At 51.4% G+C, this 22,096-nt stretch overlaps 1 protein-coding gene across 2 annotated transcripts; it reads left to right on the top strand.

The window, feature by feature from the left end:
- Window positions 1–7,915: 7,915 nt before the first annotated feature.
- Window positions 7,916–9,952, top strand: CHAC1 (ChaC glutathione specific gamma-glutamylcyclotransferase 1; the record flags this gene model as incomplete). 2 transcript variants are annotated; one of them, XM_080706809.1, is made up of 4 exons in its annotated part: window positions 8,022–8,252; window positions 8,621–8,656; window positions 9,551–9,592; window positions 9,728–9,952. In XM_080706809.1, 4 exons carry the CDS (start codon window positions 8,022–8,024, stop codon window positions 9,950–9,952), a joined length of 534 nt encoding a protein of 177 aa, XP_080562935.1. The 2 variants fall into 2 exon arrangements, with proteins under 2 accessions (XP_080562936.1, XP_080562935.1); XM_080706810.1 differs by having other exon boundaries at window positions 7,916–8,252; window positions 9,551–9,952.
- Window positions 9,953–22,096: the final 12,144 nt, after the last annotated feature.

The raw sequence follows: 22,096 nt of genomic DNA on the forward strand, positions 1-22,096 counted from the left end.
GTCTCACTGAGTTTTAAAGGGCCTAAGTGGCTGAGGGTGTCTGTGAACCACGATCCTCCTGTCGCAGCCTTCTGAATGCTGGGATCACAAGCGTGCGCCACCATGCCCGGCTTCCTACCTGCCTTTTAAAAATACTACTTTAAGCCGGCGTGGTGGCGCACGCTTGTAATCCCAGCATTTGGGAGGCTGAGACAGGAGGATCGGAGGTTCACGGCCAGCCTCACCTACTTAGTGAGGCTCTCTGCAACTTAGTAAGATCCTGTTTCAAAATAAAGAATAAAAAAAAAAAAAAAACCAGGGCTGGGGTGTATCTTAGAGGTAGAATGCCTCTGTGTCCCATCCCCAGTACAATAAATAAATAAATAAATAATAAATAAATAAATAAAATACTCTTTTAAGCTGGGCATGGTGGTACACCCTTATAATCAATTAGGGAGGCTGAGATAGGAGGATATAGGTTTGTGGACAGCCTCAGCTACTTAATGAGGCCCTTTGCAACTCAATGAGACCCTGTTTCAAAGTAAAGAATAAAAAATAGGGCTGAGGGTGTAGCTTGGAGATAGACTGCCCCTGAGTTCCATCCCCAGTACCAATAAATAAATAAATAAATAAATAAATAAATAAATAAATAATAAACAAACAGGCTGGGGGTGTAGCTCAGAAGCAGAATGCCCCTGGGTTCCATCTCCAGTACTACAAAAAAAAAAAAAAAAGGCAAAAACAAAACAAAACAAAACAACAACAAACTTCAAAGCCAGGCATGGTGGCACATGCTTGTAATCCCAGGTTTTGGGAGGTTGAGACAGGAGGACTACAGGTTTGAGGCCAGCCTTAGCAATTTCATGAGACCCTGTTTCAAAATGGAAAATATAGCCGGGCGTGGTGGCGCACGCTTGTAATCCCCGCGCTTGGGAGCCAGCCTCACTGGCTTAAGGGACCCTGTTTCCAAATAAAATATTAAAAAATAGGTCTTGGAGTGTAGGCTGGAGGTAAAAGGGTTCCATCCCCTGTACTACCAAAAAAAAAAAAAAAAGGAAAATACAAACTGGGTGTAATGGCACACAGCTGTAATCCCAGTACTTGGGAGGCCAAGACAAGAAAATTGCAGGTTCAGTTGTTCAGAGGTAGAATGCCCCTGGGTTCAAGCACCAGTACCATATTAAAAAAAAAAAAAAAAAAAAACAACTTTTTTTTTCTTCTTTAGGGATTGGGAGTGTCACGCATGGTAGGGTGGTCACCACGTGGTAGAGTGGTCACCAAGCTTATGTGAAGCTGTGTTCAAATGTTAGCACTGCCAAAGAAAATAAACATTCCTTCAGCATTTTATTTGTTGGAACAATCTGCAAATCGCACGGCAAGAATGGAGGAAGGATGGCTGGAGATTTCCTCCACTGAATTTAAGACGTTCACCCTGAGCACTTTCCTGAGCCGCTCAGTTCTCAGATAGATTGTGACTCGGCCCTGGATGAAACAGAAAGTGAAAAGACTGAAGTAAAGATAATAATAAAGGGCCAATACTTACGGAGCGCTCCCTCGTGCCAGGCTTTGGCGGAGGAGTCCTATTTCAGCCCTTATCAGATCCTACGTGGTGGGCACTGTTACTTTTATTTCCCATTTTAGAGTTGAAAATGATTGAGGACCGGAGACAACGTGGCTGGGGTGACAGCTGCATTAGGAGCCGTGTCCGGGCAGGTGGGCATCCTTCTGGGATGCGGCTTGACACGGCCTCTTCATGTAGCAAACTGAGCCGCGTAATTCCATGGCTCCCCAAACACACCCTGCTCTGGTTTCAGAGAGCCGTGCTCAATTACACCGGGGGTGATCACAGAGTCAGGAATGAGTGAGAAGGAACAGGCTGTAAGGAAATGAGAAGCATCATTACCCTGCCCGGAGGGCAAGAATAAGGAAAGAAGAATTTGGGAAAGGTCCCAAAGAGGAAGCCGCCACGTGCGCGTCATGAGCAAGCCACGTGGGCAGGTGCAGACGATGCTCGGCCCCTCCCTCTCCCGAGTGGACCCGTGACGCGGCAGCCCCTTCCCCAGGGGACTTTAGAAGGAAAGCTGGTGCTGGTAGAAGAACCAGCTAAGTGGGCGCTTTACTGCCTGCCCAGAGGAAGGAGACAGTTATTGGCAAGAAGCAAGGAATGGGGGCCAGCGAGACTGCTCGCAGGAGGGTGTTGAGGCTGTCCCTGGCCCGCTGGCGTGGAGATTCCTAGTTTGGGGGGTCAAAGTTGAATCTGCGTCCTGCAGCACAGGAGACAGGGCCATGGCCTTTTCCAACCGAGCGCTTCACTCTTTAGTTGCCATCACGGTTGGGTCTCGCTTATTCTAACCCCTTTGGTGAGAAGCTCGGCGGGTTGGCTCCCGGGGGCCTCCAGGGGGAACCCTGCTCCCCGGGAGCTCTCAGGTCAACGGATCAAGGCTTGGGGCCTGGCGCCCGCCCGCCCACCCAGTTTCCACTACTTACAGCTATGTTGGGGTGAGCAGGTTACTTAACTTTCCCATTTCCTTATCTGTGAACTGATTCAAAATAGTAGAGAAGTTGATGATTAAGTGTTTAGCCAAGCCGGGCGTGGTGGCGCCCGCTTGTGATCCCAGCATTCAGGAGGCTGAGACAGGAGGATTGCGGTTTTCAGACAGCCTCAGCTACTTGGTGAGGCCCTCCGCAACTTAAGGAGACCCTGTTTCAAAATAAAAAATAAGGCAGAGGGTGTAGCTCTGAGTTCAAATGCATCTGGGTTCCATTCCCAGACCCCCTCCCCCCAAAAAAGTGTTTAGCCAGCTGCCTGGCATATGGTAAGCATTCAATAAATGACTGTTTCTGTTATAAGCATCAGGTGAAGGGAAGAGACAGACAAACAGATGTGACCCAAGGAGTCGTGGGAGCCCAGAGGGAGTGTCCAATTCTCCTTGAAGTGCGCCTGTAATCCCAGGACTTGGGAGGCCAAGACAAGAGGACCACAGGCCCAAGGCCAGTCCTGGCGGCTTGGCAAGCCAGTGTGCTCAAAATAGAAATTAAAATAGGGCTGGGGTGTGGCTCGGAGGTAGAACACCCCTGGGTTCAATCCTCATACTATAAAAAAGTAACTTTTCATTATTTATTTATTTATTTATTTATTTAGCGGTACTGGGAATAGAACCCAAAGCATCATTCTACCTCTGAACTACACCCCCTGCCCTATTTTTTATTCTTCATTTTGAAACAGGGTCTCACTGAGTTGCAGAGGGCCTCACTAAGTAGCTGAGGCTGTCCACAAACCGGGATCCTCCTGTCTCAGCCTCCCGAATGCTGGGATCACAAGCGGGCGCCACCACTTCCAGTTTCCTATCTTTATTTTTCATGCATCTTGTTTTGAAGTTTTAATCATAGTGATAAATCATAGCATGTGATAGTTCATATTTTGCATTTTTGTCTTATTATGCAATCACAGGCATTTTTACTACATTGTTTTGTTTTCTTTCTTTCCTTGTTCTTTTTTGCAGTACTGGGGATGAAACCCAGGGACATTCTACCTCCGAGTTATACTCTCAGCCCTATTTTTTATTCCTTATTTTGAAACAGGGTCTCACTAAGTTGCAGAGGGCCTCACTAAGGAGCTGAGGTTGGCTACGAACCCGGATACTCCTATCTCAGCCTCCCAAGTTCTGGGATTATAAATGTGTCTGGGATTATGACCCCCATGCCTGGTTTACATTGTTTTCATAATGGATTTTGATTAAGTGAAAAAGAAATAGCCTTCTTTTTAAATATGAAAATAGTTTGTGTTTTCTTTTTAAATTCTTAATCAGAACTAGTATAAAAGAGGAAGTACATATCTCATGTAATGCTCATTTTTGTGTCCTTCCAGATTTGTTCTATGTAAATAATCATATATATCCTTTTATCCTTAGTGCTGGGGACTGAACCCAGGGCCTCAAACATGCCAGGCAAGAACTCTGCCACTGAGCCAGCCTCAACTGTGTGTGTGTGTGTGTGTGTGTGTGTGTGGCACTGGGGGTGGAACCCAGGGGCTTTCTATCTCTGGCTACACTCCCAGACCTATTTTTTATGTTTTATTTGGAAACAGGGTCTAAGTTGCTGAGAGCCTCACTAAATAGCTGAGGCTGGCTTCGAACTTGTGTGATCTTCCTATCTCAACCTCCCAAATACTGGGATTACAAGCATGCACTGCGGCCAGCTCCCAACTTTTTAAGTTAAAAATAAGTGCTTGAGAGGCTACAACAGGGGAATTGCAGGTTAGAGGGCAGCCTTAGTAAGACATAAGACTTTCATCAACCTAGTGAGACCTGGTTTCCAAAAAAAAAAAAAAATAGGGCTGAGGATGTAACTTGGAGGTAGAATATTCCTGGGTTCAATCCCCAGCCCCCCCCCCTCACACACACACACACACACTCACACACACACACATTATCCTAAGTTATTACCGGCTTTTCACTTAATTATATATCATAGATATGTTTCCATGTTTCCATGTCAATAAGTATAGGCATATATTGTCTCTAATGGTTTCACAGGTTAAATAGGCGGCATCAAATTCATGTAATGATCTATTGCTGGATATTTAAGTTGTGTTCTTGCATACTGTGTGTGTGTGTGTGTGTGTGTGTGTGTGTTTCCCCATCATGTAAATTGACCATAATTTACTTAAACATTTAGCTATTTTTGGATAGCTAAGACATTTTTATTCTTTTGTTTTTGCTCTAATAAATAACAATGAAAATCTTCAGGCTTATGGCTTTCCCCATATTTTGAATAATTTCCTGGAGTGGAAGCACTGGGTCAAAGGGCAAGGATATTTTATGATTCTTGACTTGTATCACCAAGCTGGTTTCTCAAAAGGCTGCTCGTGCCCATCCAGATGCTTCCAGCAATATAGGGTACCAGTTTCCCACTTCCCACCCACCGCCAAAGGGCACCGTGGAGGATACTGTCCCCAGGGAGCTAGTAGCACCGGAGGCGGAGGCGCTGAGAAGAACAACAGGAACCAGATGGGGAGGAGGCGGGAGCGTGAACCTGCCAGAGGGGGAAAGGCAGAGCAGGGTGATCAGAAGTGACCCAGTCGCCTGAATCTTTGTCTTCATACTTATAACAAACACAGGCTTCATCAATTTTTTTTTTTTTGTGTGTGTGTGTGTGGTACTGGGGTTCCTGGAAGCCCTTCTACCTCTGGGCTACACTCCCAGACCTATATTTATATATTTTTTTAATTTGGAAACAGGGTCTCTTAAACCAGCGCGTCTGGCTTCGAACCTGCGCGATCCTCCTGTCTCTGCCTCCCAAGCGCGGGGATTACAAGCGTGCGCCACCACGCCCTTCATCAATCTGAACGTATTACAGTCTGCATATGTTTAGGTCTCATCTTCCAGGTTCCTGGACAAATGTTACTGAATAAACTGTGGTTTTTATTTTGGTTTCTGGGACCAAATATTGGACCCAGGGCCTCTCATATGCTAGGCAAGCCCTCTACCATGGAGCTAAATTCCCCAGTCCAATAACTTTTTTTTTTTTTTTTTTTTTTTGGTGGTACTGGGGATGGAGCCCAGGGGCATTCTACCTCCAAACTACACCCCACCCCTATTTTTATTCTTTCTTTCTTTCTTTTTTTTTTTTTTTTTGTGGGTCTGGAGATGGAACCTAGAGGCATTCGAACTCCGAGCTACACCCCCTGCCCAATTTTTTATTCTTTATTTTGAAACAGGGTCTCACTGAGTTGCAGAGGGCCTCACTAAGTAGCTGAGGCTGTCCACAATCTGCGATCCTCCGGTCTCAGCCTCTCAAATACTGGGATTATAAGCATGCGCCACCACGCCTGGCTTATTCTTTATTTCTTTATTTGTTTGTTTATTTATTTTGGTGGTAATGGGGTTCCTGGAAACCCTTCTATCTTCAGGCTACACTCTCAGACCCATTTTTATATTTTTATTTGGAAACAAGGTCTCTTAAGCCAGCGAGGCTGGCTTCGAACCTGTGTGATCCTCCTGTCTCCGCCTCCCAAGCGCGGGGGTTACAAGTGTGCGCCACCATGCCCGGCTTATTCTTTATTTTAAAACAGGGTCTCACTGAGTTGCAAAGGGCCTCACTAAGTAGCTGCGACTGTCTGTGAAATGTGATCTTCCTGTTTCAGCCTTCCAAATGCTGGGATTACAAGCGTGAGCCACCACTTCCGGCCCCAATAATGTGTGTGTGTGTGTGTGTGTGTGTGTGTGTGTGTGTGTGTGTGTGTGGTGCTTGGGATTGAACCTAGAGGCACTCTACCTCTGAGCTACACCTCCCTGCCTGATTTTTTATTCTTTATTTGGAAACAGGGTCTCACTAAGTTGCAGAGGGCCTCGACCTATGATCTTCCTGTCTCAGCCTCCCAAGTACTGAGATTACAAGTGTGTGTCAACACACCCAGTCAGTAATTTGTTTTTAAAGCTTCCAGCCAGGCATGGTGGTGCACACTTGTAATCCAGCACTTGGGAGAAAGAGACAGGAGGATTGCAGTTCACAGACAGCCTCAGCTACTTAGTGAGGCCCTCTGCTTTAGTGAGACTCTGTTTCCAAATAAAAAATAAAATAGGCCTGAGGGTGTAGCCTGGAGGTAAAAGGTCCCTGGGTTCCACCCCTAGTACCACCAAAAATATTATATATACTATATTATATATATATATATATATATATATATATATATATATATATTCTTCCTAGCCAGATGTGGTGACACACACCAATAATCTCAGGACTTGGGAGGCTGAGACATAAGGATCACAGGTTTGAGGACAGTCTCAGCAACTTACTGAGATTATCAATAACCTTATTGAGATCTTGTTTCAAAACAAAAGCCCTGCAGGGTGTGGTGGCACTAGCTTGTAATCCCAGCATTTGGGAGGCTAAGACAGGAGAGTCGAGGTTTGAGGACAGCCTCAGCTACTTAGTGAAGCCCTTTGCAACTCAGTGAGGCCCTGTTTCAAAATAAATAAAAAATAGGCCTGGGGATGTAGCTTGAAGATAGAATGCCCCTGGGTTCCATCCCCAGTAGCAAAAACTAACCAACCAACCAACCATAAGGCCCTGGGGGTGTGGCTGGGAGGTAGAATGCCCTGGGTTCAATCACAGGTAACCCCTGCAGCTAAGCTCCCCGGAGCTCTATGGGGCCCTCCCTGTTCTACACTCTTACAACCGCCAACGCAAAGATTAGCCAATGCTGCAAAATGTCAAGGCTGGGAGAACAAAACCCAGAGCCAGAGGGCAAAACTGGGCGCTCGGGGCTTGACTCAACAGCGCCCCGTGACTCAGTTTCTCCTTTGGCCACGCAGGCTCACCGCATGAGGCAGCTAAGTGGAATGAGGAGGGGTGCCTCTGACAGCTTCCCCGCGGCGCCTGCGCCCGGGCGGGGCCCCAGGGACCGGGTTGACTAGCCCAGAGCCTCCTCTGGACGTGCCCAGCTCAGACCTCACTCTGGACGGTCTGGCGGCTGGGGCGCAGGGGCTGGGCAGCGCCCTGCAGGATGGCATGGGAGACACCGCCTGGGGCCCGCGCGTCGTGGCTCACTGCAGGGCCGGGGTCCCGGAGGGGCTGCCGGGGAGACGCCCGCTGCCCGCGCCGCCCGGCCTGCCCACTGCCCGCCGCCTGACGCAATCCGCGGCGCCCTTGCTGCAGCCGGCGCTGGGGAAACCTGCCCCGCGGTTGCATCACTCCTGCCAGGTTTGCTGCGAGCCGGAGTCCAACCAATCGGCTCCCGCGCCGGGCCCGGGGCCCGCCCCTCCGCCGCCCACTGAGAGGGCGGCGCGGCGAACCCAGAAGCTAAGGCCGACGATGATTGGCCAGGTGGGGATCTGCCCCGCCCCAATCGCCGCGGCAGCTGGCGGTGGTGGGCGGGGCCCCCCGGCCGGAGGGTTTAAAGGGCGCCGCGGTAGCGCCCACTCGGCTGGAGCGGCCAGAGCGGTGCCAGGCCAGGTGTGCGCACCCGTCGGTCCTTCCGTGCCCTTGCCGGAGACCAGCCCCGGAGGCCGCCCGCGCCCGACCCTGTGCCCGGCACCATGAAGCAGGAGTCCGCCACGCAGAGCACCCCGCCCCCCTCGCCGTCGCCGTCCCCAGCCGCGCAGCCCCCCCGGGAAGAGGGTGACCCCCAAGCCCTGTGGATTTTCGGGTATGGGTCCCTGGTGTGGAGGCCTGACTTCGCTTACAGTGACAGCCGCGTGGGCTTCGTGCGCGGATACAGCCGCCGTTTCTGGCAGGGAGACACCTTCCATCGGGGCAGCGACAAGATGGTGAGCATCCGACCGTGCCCCGGGCAGTGAGGGCGGTGGGCAGGATAGTGGGCACCGGTGCCCTGGAACGGCAGGCGCTATGTGTGCCAATAGAGGGACAAGTGCAAAACCTTATCGGGGTTCGTGGCTTACATTTGTGTGCCCAGGGGATGGCTGTGATGCCTGGAGTCTGTAAACCTGTGGATCCCTGTGCTGATTTCCAGTCTGAGCCACTCATCTCTTACTCTCCTGCATGGGCCCTGCTCCTTGTAGGAGTAGAACTCTCCGAGGCCTGGACTGGCAGGGTGGATGGAGAAGGCTTCCTTTGCACCGATGGCAGAGCTGACTTTTCTAACTTGTCTTTTTCAAAATCTCCCTTCCCTCCTTAGCCTGGCCGTGTGGTGACCCTCCTCGAAGACCATGAGGTAAGTGCCCGTGGAGTCGAGAGGGGGTCCTGGAGGTGGTGTGGCACAGGCTGCGGGCTAGAGCTGAGGACTGCCTGCTTCTCAGAGTCCCCTGAAGGGCCTGTTAAAATGCAGGTTTTAATTCAGTAGAATTAGGGTGGGGCCTGAGACCCAGCTTTTCTTTTCTTTCTTTCTTTTTTTTTAAATTGTGAAACTGAGATTGAACCTATGGCTGTTTTACCTCTGGGCTACATCTCCAGCCCCATTTTACTTTTTATTTTCAAACATGCTGAGTGAGGGCCTTGCTCAGTTGCTGAGGCTGTCCTCAAACCTGCAGTCTTTCTGTCTCAGCCACCCAAGCACCGGGATTACCACAGGCATGTGCAGCCGTGGTCACTACAGTAACCACCATACCTGGTGGTTTTCAACATTTATTTTTTTTTTCAGTACTGGGGATTGAAACCAGGGGTATTCTACCTCTGAGCTACACCCCCACCCCTTTTATTTTTATTTTTTAAAATTTAAAATAGGGTCTCACTGAGCTGTGGAGGGCCCTTCTCAGTTGCTGACGCTGGCTGTGAACCCATGGTCCTCCTGTTTCAGCCTCCTAGGTACTGGGATTACAAGTGTGCAATACCACACCCAGCTGGGACCCAGCATTTCTAACAGGCTTGCAGGTGACACCATTGGTTCCTGGGCTGCAGTATGAGTAGAAATACTTTCATCCCGGGAGCTAGATCGCCTGTCAACCCTTGAGAAAGGAGGAAATAAGGCTGGGTGTATCGCTGCTAGATAGCTAATCAGCCAGCCACCTGCCTCGCTTAGCACACTCCTGGGATGGGGGAGAGCACTGGAGGATGGCGGAGGGACAGCAAAGGGCTGTCGTGACTGACCGGGGCACCCGTTTCCTCCCAGGGCTGCACGTGGGGCGTGGCATACCAGGTGCAAGGTGAGCAGGTGAGCGAGGCCCTGAAATACCTGAACGTGCGGGAGGCCGTGCTCGGCGGCTATGACACCAAGGAGGTCACCTTCTACCCCCAAGATACACCCAACCGACCGCTCAAGGCACTGGCCTATGTGGCCACCCCGCAGAACCCTGGCTACCTGGGCCCTGCACCCGAGAAGGCCATTGCCACACAGATCCTGGCTTGCCGGGGCTTCTCTGGCCACAACCTCGAGTACTTGCTGCGTCTGGCAGACTTCATGCAGCTGTGTGGGCCTCAGGCACAGGACGAGCACCTGGAAGCCATCGTGGACGCTGTGGGCACCATGCTGCCCTTCTTCTGCCCTACTGAGCAGGCTGTGGGGCTGGTCTGAGGGGCTGAGCCTCGCAGGGATACTGGCCCATGAGGACGTCGGGGCCCAGTGTCTACCCCCAGCACTTAAGACAGACTCGAGCCCCCAAGGACATGGCGGGCAGGTGGGGGCTTCTCTGCTTCCGTCCCTGCCTGTCTACCAGCCTCCAGCTCTCCTGCTTAACACTGACTGACTACTTGAAACTTTATTTATTGCACCATGTTGGTGTGCTGGGCAGGGTGGGCCGGGGGGGCCTGCCCTGGACATGGGCCCTGCTGCGCGGTGGCCCCACCCCAGGCACCTGGTGCCTGACTGGATTGCCTCCAGTGCTGCTGCTAACCCCACACCTCCCAGACCTCCACCTCCCCGGGGAGCCTCCGGAATCCTTGCTCCTCTGCCCCCCCAGGCCTGGAAATATCACCTGCTCAAGTTCCCGACCACCTCCGCTCATCCACGACCCCCAGGGCAGAGCTGGCTCTGATGCCTAGACACACCTTTGGAGACTGGGCCTCCACCTTCTTGGTGTTTCCTTGTCTGTCTGTGTTGTCTGTCTGTCCGCTTGTTTGTCTGAGCCACTCTTGTATGTCAGTTGGTTTATTCCTGTGAAGCTCATCACTACAGGCCCGTTTCTTTTCCAGTCTGTCCTATACTATTATCCATAAACTGATTTCTTACTATCTGCTGTGATGGAATGTGCTTCTTTCTTTACATGGCAGTTGGGGTGAGCGAGGGGTTAACTTGTAAAGGCTCCTAAGTGGGGGAAAGGGCTTCCTTTCCTCCCCTTCTGCCTCTCCCAGGGAGGGCAGAGCTGAGCAGGCAGGACCACCAGGTTCCATCACTCCCGCAGGCACAAGCCAGGTCTCAGTGGATACAAGTAATTCCCCAGGTGAGCAGAATTCAGCCCACCAGCCCTATGAGCAGCATCCATGCCACCGACCTAGAACCCCATGTCTCCTCCCAGGCTGCCCCGATGGCGGGCATGAGCTGAGACCAGGTCCTCTCCCCCCGCAGGGCCAGCTGCTGGCTGCTCCTGACAGTGAGGCCCTGGCTTCCTGCTAAAGCAGGGTGTGGGCTAGGGAATGGCGACAGCTTCGGGGGCAGCACTGACAGCTGACGGCATGTCCTGTGGCCTGCAGCGCCTGACGTCCCTTTTGCTTCCTGGGACCCAGTGCCCGCTGCTCACCCTTGACCTGACCTGACCTGCCAGGACTTGCCCGCGATGGGATGAGTCACGCATGCACCCTCTGGCCTGTGGCTTGTTCGCACTCTGTCCCTGAATGTCCCTCCTCATGTCTGGGCCCGTGGGGGAGAGCGCAGCTCCTAGATCTCAGCCTGGGCCTGGGTCTCCTCAACAGCAAGTGCGGGGTCCCTCAGGGCCACTCCTGGCCCGCGTCGCTTCCCCGTGAGGGGCCACTGCCCGTGAAATGGACAGAGGCAGCTGCGTGCTCCGTGTTGCTGCTCTTGTGGCTGGCGCCCTGGGTCAGTCTAGGTATCCCCAGCGAGGTCAACTCTGACCGAATTGGGCAGACATTGTGCCTGGGGAGGGTGCCGTGCTGTCTCAGCCTCGTGTCTTGGCCAGTGATGGGCAAAGTATGGAGTCTGGCCAAGTTCTTCTGGGAACCTGGTCAGGACAGCGCGACACAAGGCAGCAGCTAGTGGCAGGGAGCCCTGGGCATCTGCGCCAAGACAGCCTGGCTCTAGACCTGGGTTGGCCAGGGCCAGGCGGGCCGCCCGCCAGCTGCACACTGGCTCACATTCTTAAGTGTTCTAGTCATGGATACAGCCGGTAAGGAGTCCTCCTTAAGGAGCCTGGAGTCTAGAACTGATGGCGACCATTCTGCAGAAAATGTGCTCTAGGAGAGAGCCCCTAGTCGTGAGCCGCAGTCAGGGAGGGCTTTCTGGGGGAGGGAACCCGGAGTGGAGCCTTTGGGAACAGGGAGTCAGAACAGCGTGTACCTGAGGAGCAGATGAGGTCAGAGAGGCGGGCGCAGCAGCGTGGGGGAGGCCACAGGAGGCTGGATTGGGCCAGCCAGCCCTGTGAGCTGTGTTGGGCCGGGGAGGCATTCCTCCGGGTCAGGGGGCCTCCAGTGGATTCTGGTGTGGTACAGGGAACACTGGCTGCCCATCTCCTCGAGGAGGATGGCCAGGAGAGGCCAGCAGGAAGGGAAACAGCGGAGGCAGGGCAGTGTCGCCCAGGGGACGGATTTGGCTGCAGTTTCAGGGTGATGTCAACAGGACTTGGTGATGGGCTGGCTGAGCGGGGTGAGGGTCTGAAGATAAGAAGCAGCTCAAACTCAGACTTTCTGCTAAACTCTCACAACACGGACCACTTTGGCCCCAAATGCGTGTGGGTTCTCCCTATACACCAAGCAAGCAATCGATTGTGCAGTTCTAGGTCCTCTAAGTCAACTCATTCTGACACTCCCTGGAGATCACATCGGTCCCACAGGCTGCGGTCTCGGTCCTCAAGATTACCCCCCTTCTGATGCCAGGTGCCAGCCCCGAGTTGTTTCACTGTGCTTCTGGCTACAAACTGAGGATCCCACAACCCACTCCACGGGCTTGAGGCTCAAAAAACAAAGCAAAAGCCGGGCGTGGTGGCGCACGCTTGTAATCCCCGTGCTTGGGAGGCTGAGACAGGAGGATTGCACAGGTTCAAAGCCAGCCTCAGCTACTTAGTGAGGCTCTCAGTAACTTAGACCCTGTTTCCAAATAAAATATATAAACTAGGTCTGAGAGTGCATCCCAAAGGTAGAAGGCCCCTGGGTTCCACCTCCAGTACCATACACACACACATAAACAAACAAACAAATAAATAATAGGGTTGGAGGTGTAGCTTGGAGGTACAATACCCCTGGGTTCAATCCTCAGTATTATACACACATTTAAAAAAAAGTAAGACTCTTATTAACCTAATAAGACCCTGCTTCAAAAATAAAAATATAAAAGCCGGGCGTGGTGGCACATGCTTGTAATTCCCGTGCTTGGGAGGCTGAGACAGGAGGATCACGCAGGTTCGAAGCCAGCCTCAGCTGCCTTAAGAGACCCTGTTTCCAAATAAAATATAAAATAGGTCTGGGAGTGTAGCCTGGAGGTAGAAGGGCTTCCAGGAACCCCAGTACCACCAAAAAAAAAAAAAATACTCCCCCCCTTTTTTTGTGGTACTGGGGGTGGAACCCAGAGGCTTTCTACCACTGAGCTACATCCCCAGTCCTATATTTTAGTCTTATCTTTTTATTTTATTTTATTTTTTATTTTGAGGTTCTGGGGATGAAACCCAGGGGCATTCGACCTCCGAGCTACACCCCCTGCCCTGTTTTTTATTTTTTATATTGAAACAGGGTCTCACTAAGTTGCAGAGGGCCTCACTAAGTAGCTGAGGCTGTACGTGAACCGCAATCCTCCAGTCTCAGCCTCCTGAATGCTGGGATTACAAGCGTGTGCCACCACACCCAGCTTTTATTTTATTTATTTATCTATTTATTTATTCATTTATTTATTTATTTATTTATTTATTCATTTTGTAGTACAGGAGATGGGACCCAGGGACATTCTACCTCCGAGCTACACCCCCGGTCCTATTTTTTATTCTTTTTATTTTATATTAAATTAAATAAATTAATTTTTTGTGGTACCAGGGACAGAGCCTAGGGGCACTGTACCTGTGAGCTACCCCCCCCACAGCCCTAGTTTTTAGTCTTTTTATTTTTTTAATTAAAAAAAATTTTTTTTGGTGGTACTGGGGGTGGAACCCAGAGGCTTTCTACCTCCAGGCTATACTCCCAGACCTACTTTATACTTTATTTGGAAACAGGGTCTCACTAAGTTGCTGAGAGCCTCACTAAGTCTCACTAAGTAGCTGAGGCTGGCTTCGAACCTCTGTGATCCTCCTGTCTCAGCCTCCCAAGCGTAGGGATTACAAGCGTGCTAATCCACCACGCCCAGCTTAGTCTTTTTATTTTGAAGCAGGCTTTCACTGAGTTGTGAAGGGCCTCACTAAATAGCTGAGGCTGTCCACGAGCTGCAATCCTCCGGTCTCAGTCTCCCGAATGCTAGGATTACAAGTGTGCACCACCACGCCTAGTCTTTTTATTTTTTTATTGTTTTTTGGTGGTACTGGGGATGGAACCCTTCTCCGGGCTACACTCCCAGACCTATTTTATATTATTTTATTTGGAAATAGGGTCTCTTAAGCCAGCACGGCTGTCTTCGAACCTGCGCAATCCTCCTGGCTCCACTTCCCAAGCGCGGGGATTACAAGCATGCGCCACCACGCCTGGCGTCTTTTTATTTTTTTGAAACAGGGTCTCACTGAGTTGCGAAGGTCCTAGCTAAGTAGCTGAGGCTGTCTGAGAATCGTGATCCTCTGGTTCAGCCTTCCAAATCCTGGGATTACGAGTGTGAGCCACCACTCCCGGCTTCTCCCCAACCCTTTTATTTACTTTTTGTGGCACTGGGGATTAAATCCAAGGGCATTCTACCTGCAAACTACATTCCTAGCCTTAATTTTTATCCTTTACTTTGAAAAAGGTTCTCACAGCCCGGCGTGGTGGCGCACGCTTGTAATCCCCGCGCTTGGGAGGCTGAGACAAAGGAGGATCGCAGGGTTTGAAGCCAGCCTCAGCTACTTAGTGAGGCTCTCAGCATCTTAGTGAGACCCTGTTTCCAAATAAAATATAAAAAAGGTCTGGGGGTATGGCCCGGAGGTAGAAAGCCTCTGGGTTCCACCCCCAGTACCACCAAAAAATAATAATAAAAAATGAAAAAGGTTCTAAGTTACAGAGGGTTTCACTAAGTAGCTAAAGCTGGCCACAAACCTGTGATCCTCCTGCCTCAGCCTCCCAAGTAGTGGGGTTCCAAGCATGTACCACCACACCTGGCTGATGAACAGAATTTTGAGGTTACAGTCCCTCTATGAGACTTTTGGGGGCCCCCAGGAGTCCCTAGCCCTACTTTGTTTTTTGTTTTTGTTTTTTGTTTTTGCAGGTCTGAGGATGGAACCCAGGGGAATTCAACCTACGAGCTACGCCCCCTTCCCTATTTTTTATTCTTTATTTTGAAACAGGGTCTCACTAAGTTGCAGAGGGCCTCACTAAATAGCTGAGGCTGTCCGCGAACCGCGATCCTCATCCTCCGGTCTCAGCCTCCCGAATGCTGGGATTAGAAGCGTGCGCCACCACGCCCGGCTCCTAGCTCTATTTTTAAAACTTCTAGTATTCTTTTTTCCTTGGGAGACACTTGAGAGGAGGGAAGGGTGGGTGCCGGACTTTGGACGGCAACATCAAGGACTTTCCAGCTGAGGGGGCTCAGGAACCTGTCCATCCCTCCAGGCCTCCTTCTCCAGGAAGACCGCGTTGGAGGGAAGGACCAGCCAGTTCAATTGCCATATGTTGAGTCTCTTAACAGGCCAGAGGCCCCTGCCCTCCAGCTGCGGGAGACAAACAGGGCCTCACCCCACAGCTGGAGCAAGCTGCTCCTCCCTAAGAGGAGTAGGGAGGCCGCAGGTTGGGGCGCTCCAGAGCAGGCGGGCGCTGGGGGGCGAGGCTTTGGGGTGTTAGGGAAGAGCCAGAGGTTACCTTGGGGTCAGATGAGGAGTTTCTGCCTGTTTTTGCTCCCAGGGAAGGATCTTTTGTTTGTTTTTGTTTTTGGTGTTTGTTTTGTCTGCTTTAGAGTAGGCAGGTTGAGTGCTGAGTTCAGGCTTGGGCGGCCAGCCTGCAGTGGGGAAGATGAGGCTGCTGTGGCCAGGGCCGGGGAGGGCTGAAGGAGGTCAGGGCCCAGGAGGCACCAGCTGTGAACCGAGGAGCACCTGACGGGAAGACTGGGGGCCCCGGGGTTTTGCTGAGAGGTGGGGAACAGTCAACAGGAGCCAGGGGCGCGGCCCCACCAGGCCACAGTAAGGACCTCATTTCTCAGGGGGCCGTGGTTCCCCTGAAGAGAGTGGCGGCCCTAAGTGAGTTGTCTGAGAAGCAGAAGAGGGGAGGAGGTTCACCACTTGGGGAGACGCCCCTCCTTTCAAGCCAGGCCGAGGAGGGTCCAGGCGCTCTGGGGTACGAGTCCAGCTTTAGGCATGGCCAGGTGAGGGGTTCCGGGGGTGCAGGGAGAGTGTCCTGAGAGCCAGGGTGGGAGCCCGGGCCCAGCGTTCTGCCCGTGGCTGGGGTGGCCACATATCCCGGCGTGCCCAGCGTGGCCCGGTGTCCTCTGTCGTCCTGGAGTAATTACAGCTTTCACTCTCAGAGCATCCGGGTTTGGACTGCAAATTACACGGTGGCTGTGGAGGATGGAGCCACACAGGGTGGCTTTATTTAAGGCTGTCAGAAGGGCTTGGCCAGTGGCCATGCTGGCCGGGACCCTCCTCTGGGTAGCCCTGGATTCTGTGCCCTCAGCCCAGCAGCAGAGGCCCAGCTCGGGGCACAGAGCCTGGGCGGCACCATGGCACGGCCGCTCTCCTCTGTCCCTCCCCTTTGCGCCCTTCCTCACCTGGGCTCCCCCCACCCCAGTCCCAGGGAGACACCCCGGGGGTTGGCCGGGTCACCAGCCTTCCTGCAGCCCCCTGATCCCCTGGGCCTCTCTTCCCCTCTCCCTTTGCTCCGGACTCTCACCCTTTGTGCCTCTGCCCCAGGCCCGGCCTCCTTCACAGCCTCCCGAGGGCCAAAGGATCTCATGAGCCGCCATGTCTGTCCTCTTACCACCCATGCTCTGGCTGGGTTTCCCTGAACTGCTGCCATCTTCTCTAAACTCACCTGCCCGGCCCAGATCCAGGATGGTCTATTCATTTCCCACATTGTTCAAAATACAAGTCTGGCCATATACACCCCGCCCTTCAACATGGCCCTCAGGACGACGTCCAGCGGCCAGCTCCCGGCAGCCTTCGCGCCCAGGGGCCCGCCACCCAAACTGGCTGCCATCTCCTTCCTGCGCCGTCTCTGGTCAGCAGCCTGTGCCTGTGCCGCGGCCTCCCTGCCCAGGGCCCACTCACCAACACCTGCACCCACGTCTGAGCTTTCTTATTTTTTATTTTTATTAATTTTTTTTTGGTACTGGGGTTTGGAACCAGGGGTGTTCTACCTTCAAGTTATACCCCTAGCACCTTTTCTTTCTTTCTTTCTTTCTTTCTTTCTTTCTTTCTTTCTTTCTTTCTTTCTTTCCTTCCTTCCTTCCTTCCTTCCTTCCTCTCTCTCTCTCTCTCTCTCTCTCTCTCTCTCTCTCTCTCTTTCTTTCTCTCTTTCTTTCTTCTTTCTCTTTCTTCTTTTTTTGGTGGTACTAGGGTTCCTGGAAACCCTTCTACCTCCAGGCTACACTCCCAGACCTATTTTTTTATATATTTTTTTTATTTGGAAACAGGGTCTCCTGCGCGATCCTCCTGTCTCCGCCTCCCAAGTGCGGGGATTATAAGCGTGTGCCACCACGCCCGGCACTCTTTCTTTTTTGAAACAGGGTTTCACTAAATTGCTGATGTTGGCCTTAAACTAGCGATCCTCTGGTCTCAGCTTCCCAAGTACTGGGATTACAGGCGTGCGCCACCGCGTCCAGCTGGAAAATGACCCTTCTGAATGCAGGGTCACATGTCACCTTGGAGGGAACGGTCCCATTAAGAATTCAACCATCCCCAAGGGTGAGAACCAAGCTGCTTTCTCAGGCTAATATTCAATCTGAATTCTCATGCTGAAGCCCAGGAATGCGAGCTGGAAGCCACTGGCACAAGGCCACCAGCCAGGCACAGGCAGGGCAACCGCATGGGCCTCGTCCCGGCAGCCGGCTCTCTCCCCTTGTATGTCAGGGCCAGGGGGAGGGGCTGCCCCTCGCTGGTTCTCCCAATTTGGATATCAAGATGAAGGAGTGTTACTATTGTGTGTGTGTGTGTGTGTGTGTGCATGAGTGTGTGTGTGTGTGTGTGTTACTGGGGACTGAACCCAGGGGCATTCCACCTCTGATCTACACCCACAGTCCTATTTATTTAATTATTTATTTATTATTATTTGAGGTACTGGGGATGGGCATTCTACCTCCAAGCTGAACCCCAGCCCTATTTTTTAAATCTTTCTTTCTTCCTTATTTCTTTCTCTCTTTCTTTCTCCTTCCTTCCTTCCTTTCTTCTTTCCTTTCTTTCTCTTTCCTTCTTTCTTTCTTTCTTTCTTTCTTTCTTTTTCTTCTTCTTTTTCTTTTATTTTGTTTGTGGGTCTGGGGATGGAACCCAGGGGCATTTGACCTCCAAACTACACCCCCAGCCCTGTTTTTTATTATTTATTTTGAAACAGGGTCTCACTAAGTTGCGGAGGGCCTCACTAAGTAGCTGAGGCTGTCCGTGAACCGCGATCCTCCTGTCTCAGCCTCCTGAATGCTGGGATTACAAGGGTGGGCCACAATACCTGGCTTTATTTTTTATTTTGAAACAGGTTCTGGCACCAAGTGTGGTGGTATGCACCTGTAGTCTCAGGTACTTGGGAGGCTGGTGCAGAAGACCTGGGCAACACAGAGATAGAACTGGGCTGAGCACGGAGGTGCACTCTTATAATCCCAGTATCTGTGAGGCTGCGACCGGAGGATCGCAAGTTCAAGAACGTCCTCAGCAACTTGACGAGGCTCTCAGCCATCTAGCGAGACCTTGTTTCCAAATATGAAATAAAATTGGGCTAGGGGTGTAGCTTGAATGTAGAATACCTCTGGGTTCAATTCCCAGTTTCACACACACACACACACACACACACACACACACACACACACACAGAGGGAGAGAGGCATAGTGGTGTACGCCTGTAACCCCAGTACTTGGGAAGTTGAGACGGGAGACTAGCAGGTTCAAGGCCAGCCTCAGCAATTTAGCAAGACCCTGTTTCAAAATGAAATAACAATAGTACTTGGGAGGCTGAGACAGGAGGATCACAGGGCTGCAGCCAGCCTCAGCAATTTTAGCCCTTAGCAACTTAGTGAGACCCAGTTTCAAAATAAAATAAAATAGGGCTGCAGGCATAACTTATTGGTAGAATGTCCCTGGGTTCCATTCCCAGTAACACACACGCACACACGTGCACGCACACACATGCACACTCACACGCATGCATACATGCACACACAAATAAAACAGGACTGGGGCTGTTAGCTCAGACATAGGATGGCCTTGGGTTTAATTCCCCAAAGGGAGAGAGAGAGAGAGAGACAGAAGGAGAAGAAGAAGAAGAGGAAGGAGACGGAGAAGGGGAAGAAAGAAGAAGAAAAGAGAAAGACCTGATTTCAAAACAAAGGAGCAGGGTGTGGTGGCGCACCCTTGTAATCTCAGTGCTTGGGAGGCTGACACCAGAGGATCTTGGTTCGAGGCCAGCCTCAGCTACTTAGTGAGACCCTGCTTCAAATTAAAGAGGGCTGGGGTGCAGCTTGGAGGTAGACTGCCCCTGGGTTTGATCCGCAGGACCGCAACAATCAGAGGAAGCCATGGCTCCACTTGACAGCTTGCCAGATTATTCAGTATCTCTGAGCTGCAGTTTCCTCACCTGCCCAGCAGGACTGATGACCACGACTGTCTCTTAGTCTTGAGATTAGCTAGACCATCAGGGGAACACTCCACATACTTTATTTTTTGGTGGTAGTTGGGGTTGAACCCAGGGGCTTTCTACCTCCAAACCACATTTCAGTCCTATTTTATTTTTATTTATTTATTTGTGGTACTGGGGATGGAATGGAACCCGGGGCATTCTACCTCCGAGCTACACCCCCAGCCCTATATATATATATATATATATATTTTTTTTTTTTTGGTGGTACTGGGGTTCCTGGAAGCCCTTCTACCTCCGGGCTACACTCCCAGAACTATTTTACACTTTTTTATTTGGAAACAGGGTCTCTTAAGGCAGCATGGCTGGCTTCGAACCTGCGCGATCCTCCTATCTCCGCCTCCCAAGCGCGGGGATTACAAGCGTGCGCCACCACGCCCAGTGCAGCCCTATTTTTTAATTATTTACTTTGAAACAAGGTCTCACTGAGTTGCAGAGGGCCTCGCTAAGTAGCTGAGGCTGGCCGTGAACCGCGATCCTCCTGTCTCAGCCTCGGGAATGCTGGGATGACAAGTGTGTGTCTGCCCAGCTTCATAGATTCTGGAGCACCACGTGGATGCTGGGTACTGTTGCTCTTAGCTCTGTTGCTTTGGACTGTCCCTGGAGGAGTTACTAACTTGGCTCCCTGATCACTAGAGCGATGCTCCGTGAAGGCGCCGTGTCCATGGTGTCCAGCTCAAAGCCAAATAAACGGACGAATGGGTTGAAGGAAATGGATTCCCCATTGAACTTCTAACACCAACGGGGCTGCCTGACCAGAGGAAGAAAAGGCAGAGTGTAAGGCGTTTGGATCAGGGTGGACGGGTGTCTTGGCTGGCCCCGGCTCTGCCAACGGAGGAGGCAGGAAAATCCACCCGGGCCGTGAGACTAGCCCGGGCCAGCTCTGCCTGGAGCCTCCCGGGTGGCCCTGTCCTGCAGCCGGCCCCTGCTCCTGCCCCCTCAAGCAAGCAGGGCGGGAGGGAGGGCTGGCTTCAGCCAGGCCCTTCTGATCTGTTTACCAACACAGTCTCGGGCCAGGATACAGCCAACAGCATCTCATCCTGCTAAATATATCTCCTCTGGGGCTGGACCACACAGCCGGCCCCCGGGGGCCACGCAGATCGGGGACCACCCGCTCGCCTCTCTGGGTTGGGCCCTGGGGCTTGACCTGTCCCGGGGCACTGTGTCCCCAGGGAGCAAAAGGCCAGCCCAGGTCCAAACTAAACCGCAAGCGCCGGCTGGATTCACGTGGACACTGTCGTCCTGGACAGAACCAGGGGATCTGAGCGGGGAAGCACTTGCCGTCCGGCTGTCACAGCCCAAAACAGCTCAGCGGCCCTTGTGGGCACATTTGCAGTTGTTGTGAATGTCACGAAGAGTGTTTACTCAAGTTAAGAAAACCTTTTACTGTCTACAACTCTTGGTTAATGTTATTACTGTATAATATCAAGTGGAAAAAAAAACATACAAAGTTAGACCCAGTGTGAGCACGGTCACGTCTTTTAAAAAGCACAGAAATATGTTTGGAAGGAATCACGAGAAACTGTCAACACATTTTGCCTCCCAGGGGGAGCTGGGGACCAGGGATAGGAGGGAAGAGAGATTTTTTTTTTCTCGCGTGCCCTTTTGTATGTTTCTGATTTGAACTGTGTATTATAAGTCAGTATGTAAAACAATATAATATAATGCAGATCTGAAAAAGGGAAATTAAGCTGGGCATGGTGCCGTATGCTAGTAATCCTTCCTGGTTGAGATAGGATTGTGGTTCTTGGACAGCCTCTGCTACTTAGGTCTTTTGCAACTTAGTGAGACCCTGTTTCAAAATAGAGAATACAAAATAGGGCTGGGGTACACGTGTAGCTCAGAGGTAGAATGCCCCTGGGTTTCAAACCAAGTACTGCAAAAAAATAAATAAATAAATAAAAGAATAAAAAAAAGAAAGAAAGAAAAAAAAAGAAACAGGGTCTCACTAAGTTGTAGAGGGCCTAAGTAGCTGAGGCTGGCCACAAACCTGAAAACCTCCTGTCTCAGCCTCCCAAGTACTAGGATTACAAGCATGTGCCACCATGCCTGGCTTTTTTTCTTTTGTTTTGAAACATGGTCTCACTAAATTGCAGAGGGCCTCACTAAATAGTTGAGGCTGTTCTTGAACCTGAGAACCTCCTGTTTCAGTCTCCCTAATACTGGGATTATAAATTTGTGTCACCATGCCCAACTGGGAGGCCCAGATTTAAAAAAAAAAAAGGAGCTGGGTGTGGTGGTGCACACCAGTGATCCCAGTACTTGGGAGGCTGAGACAGGAGGATCACAGGTTCAAGGACGGCCTCAGCAAGTAGTGAGCCGCTCAGCAGTTTAGCAAGACTTTTTCTTTTTCGGGTCTGGGGATGGAACCCAGGGGCATTCGAACTCCGAGCTACACCCCCTGCCCTATTTTTTATTCTTTATTTTGAAACCAGGTCTCACTAAGTTGCGGAGAGCCCCACTAAGTAGCTGAGGTTGTCTGTAAGCCAAGATCTTCCGGTCTCAGCCTCCCAAATGCTGGGATTACAAGTGTGCACCACCACGCCCGGCTAGCGCCTACTTTTTTTTTTTTTTTTTTTTTTTTGGTGGTACTGGGGGTGGAACCCAGAGGCTTTCTACC

The sequence above is a fragment of the Muscardinus avellanarius genome, assembly GCF_963383645.1.
Source record: "Muscardinus avellanarius genome assembly, chromosome: 12".
Lineage (NCBI taxonomy): Eukaryota > Metazoa > Chordata > Mammalia > Rodentia > Gliridae > Muscardinus > Muscardinus avellanarius.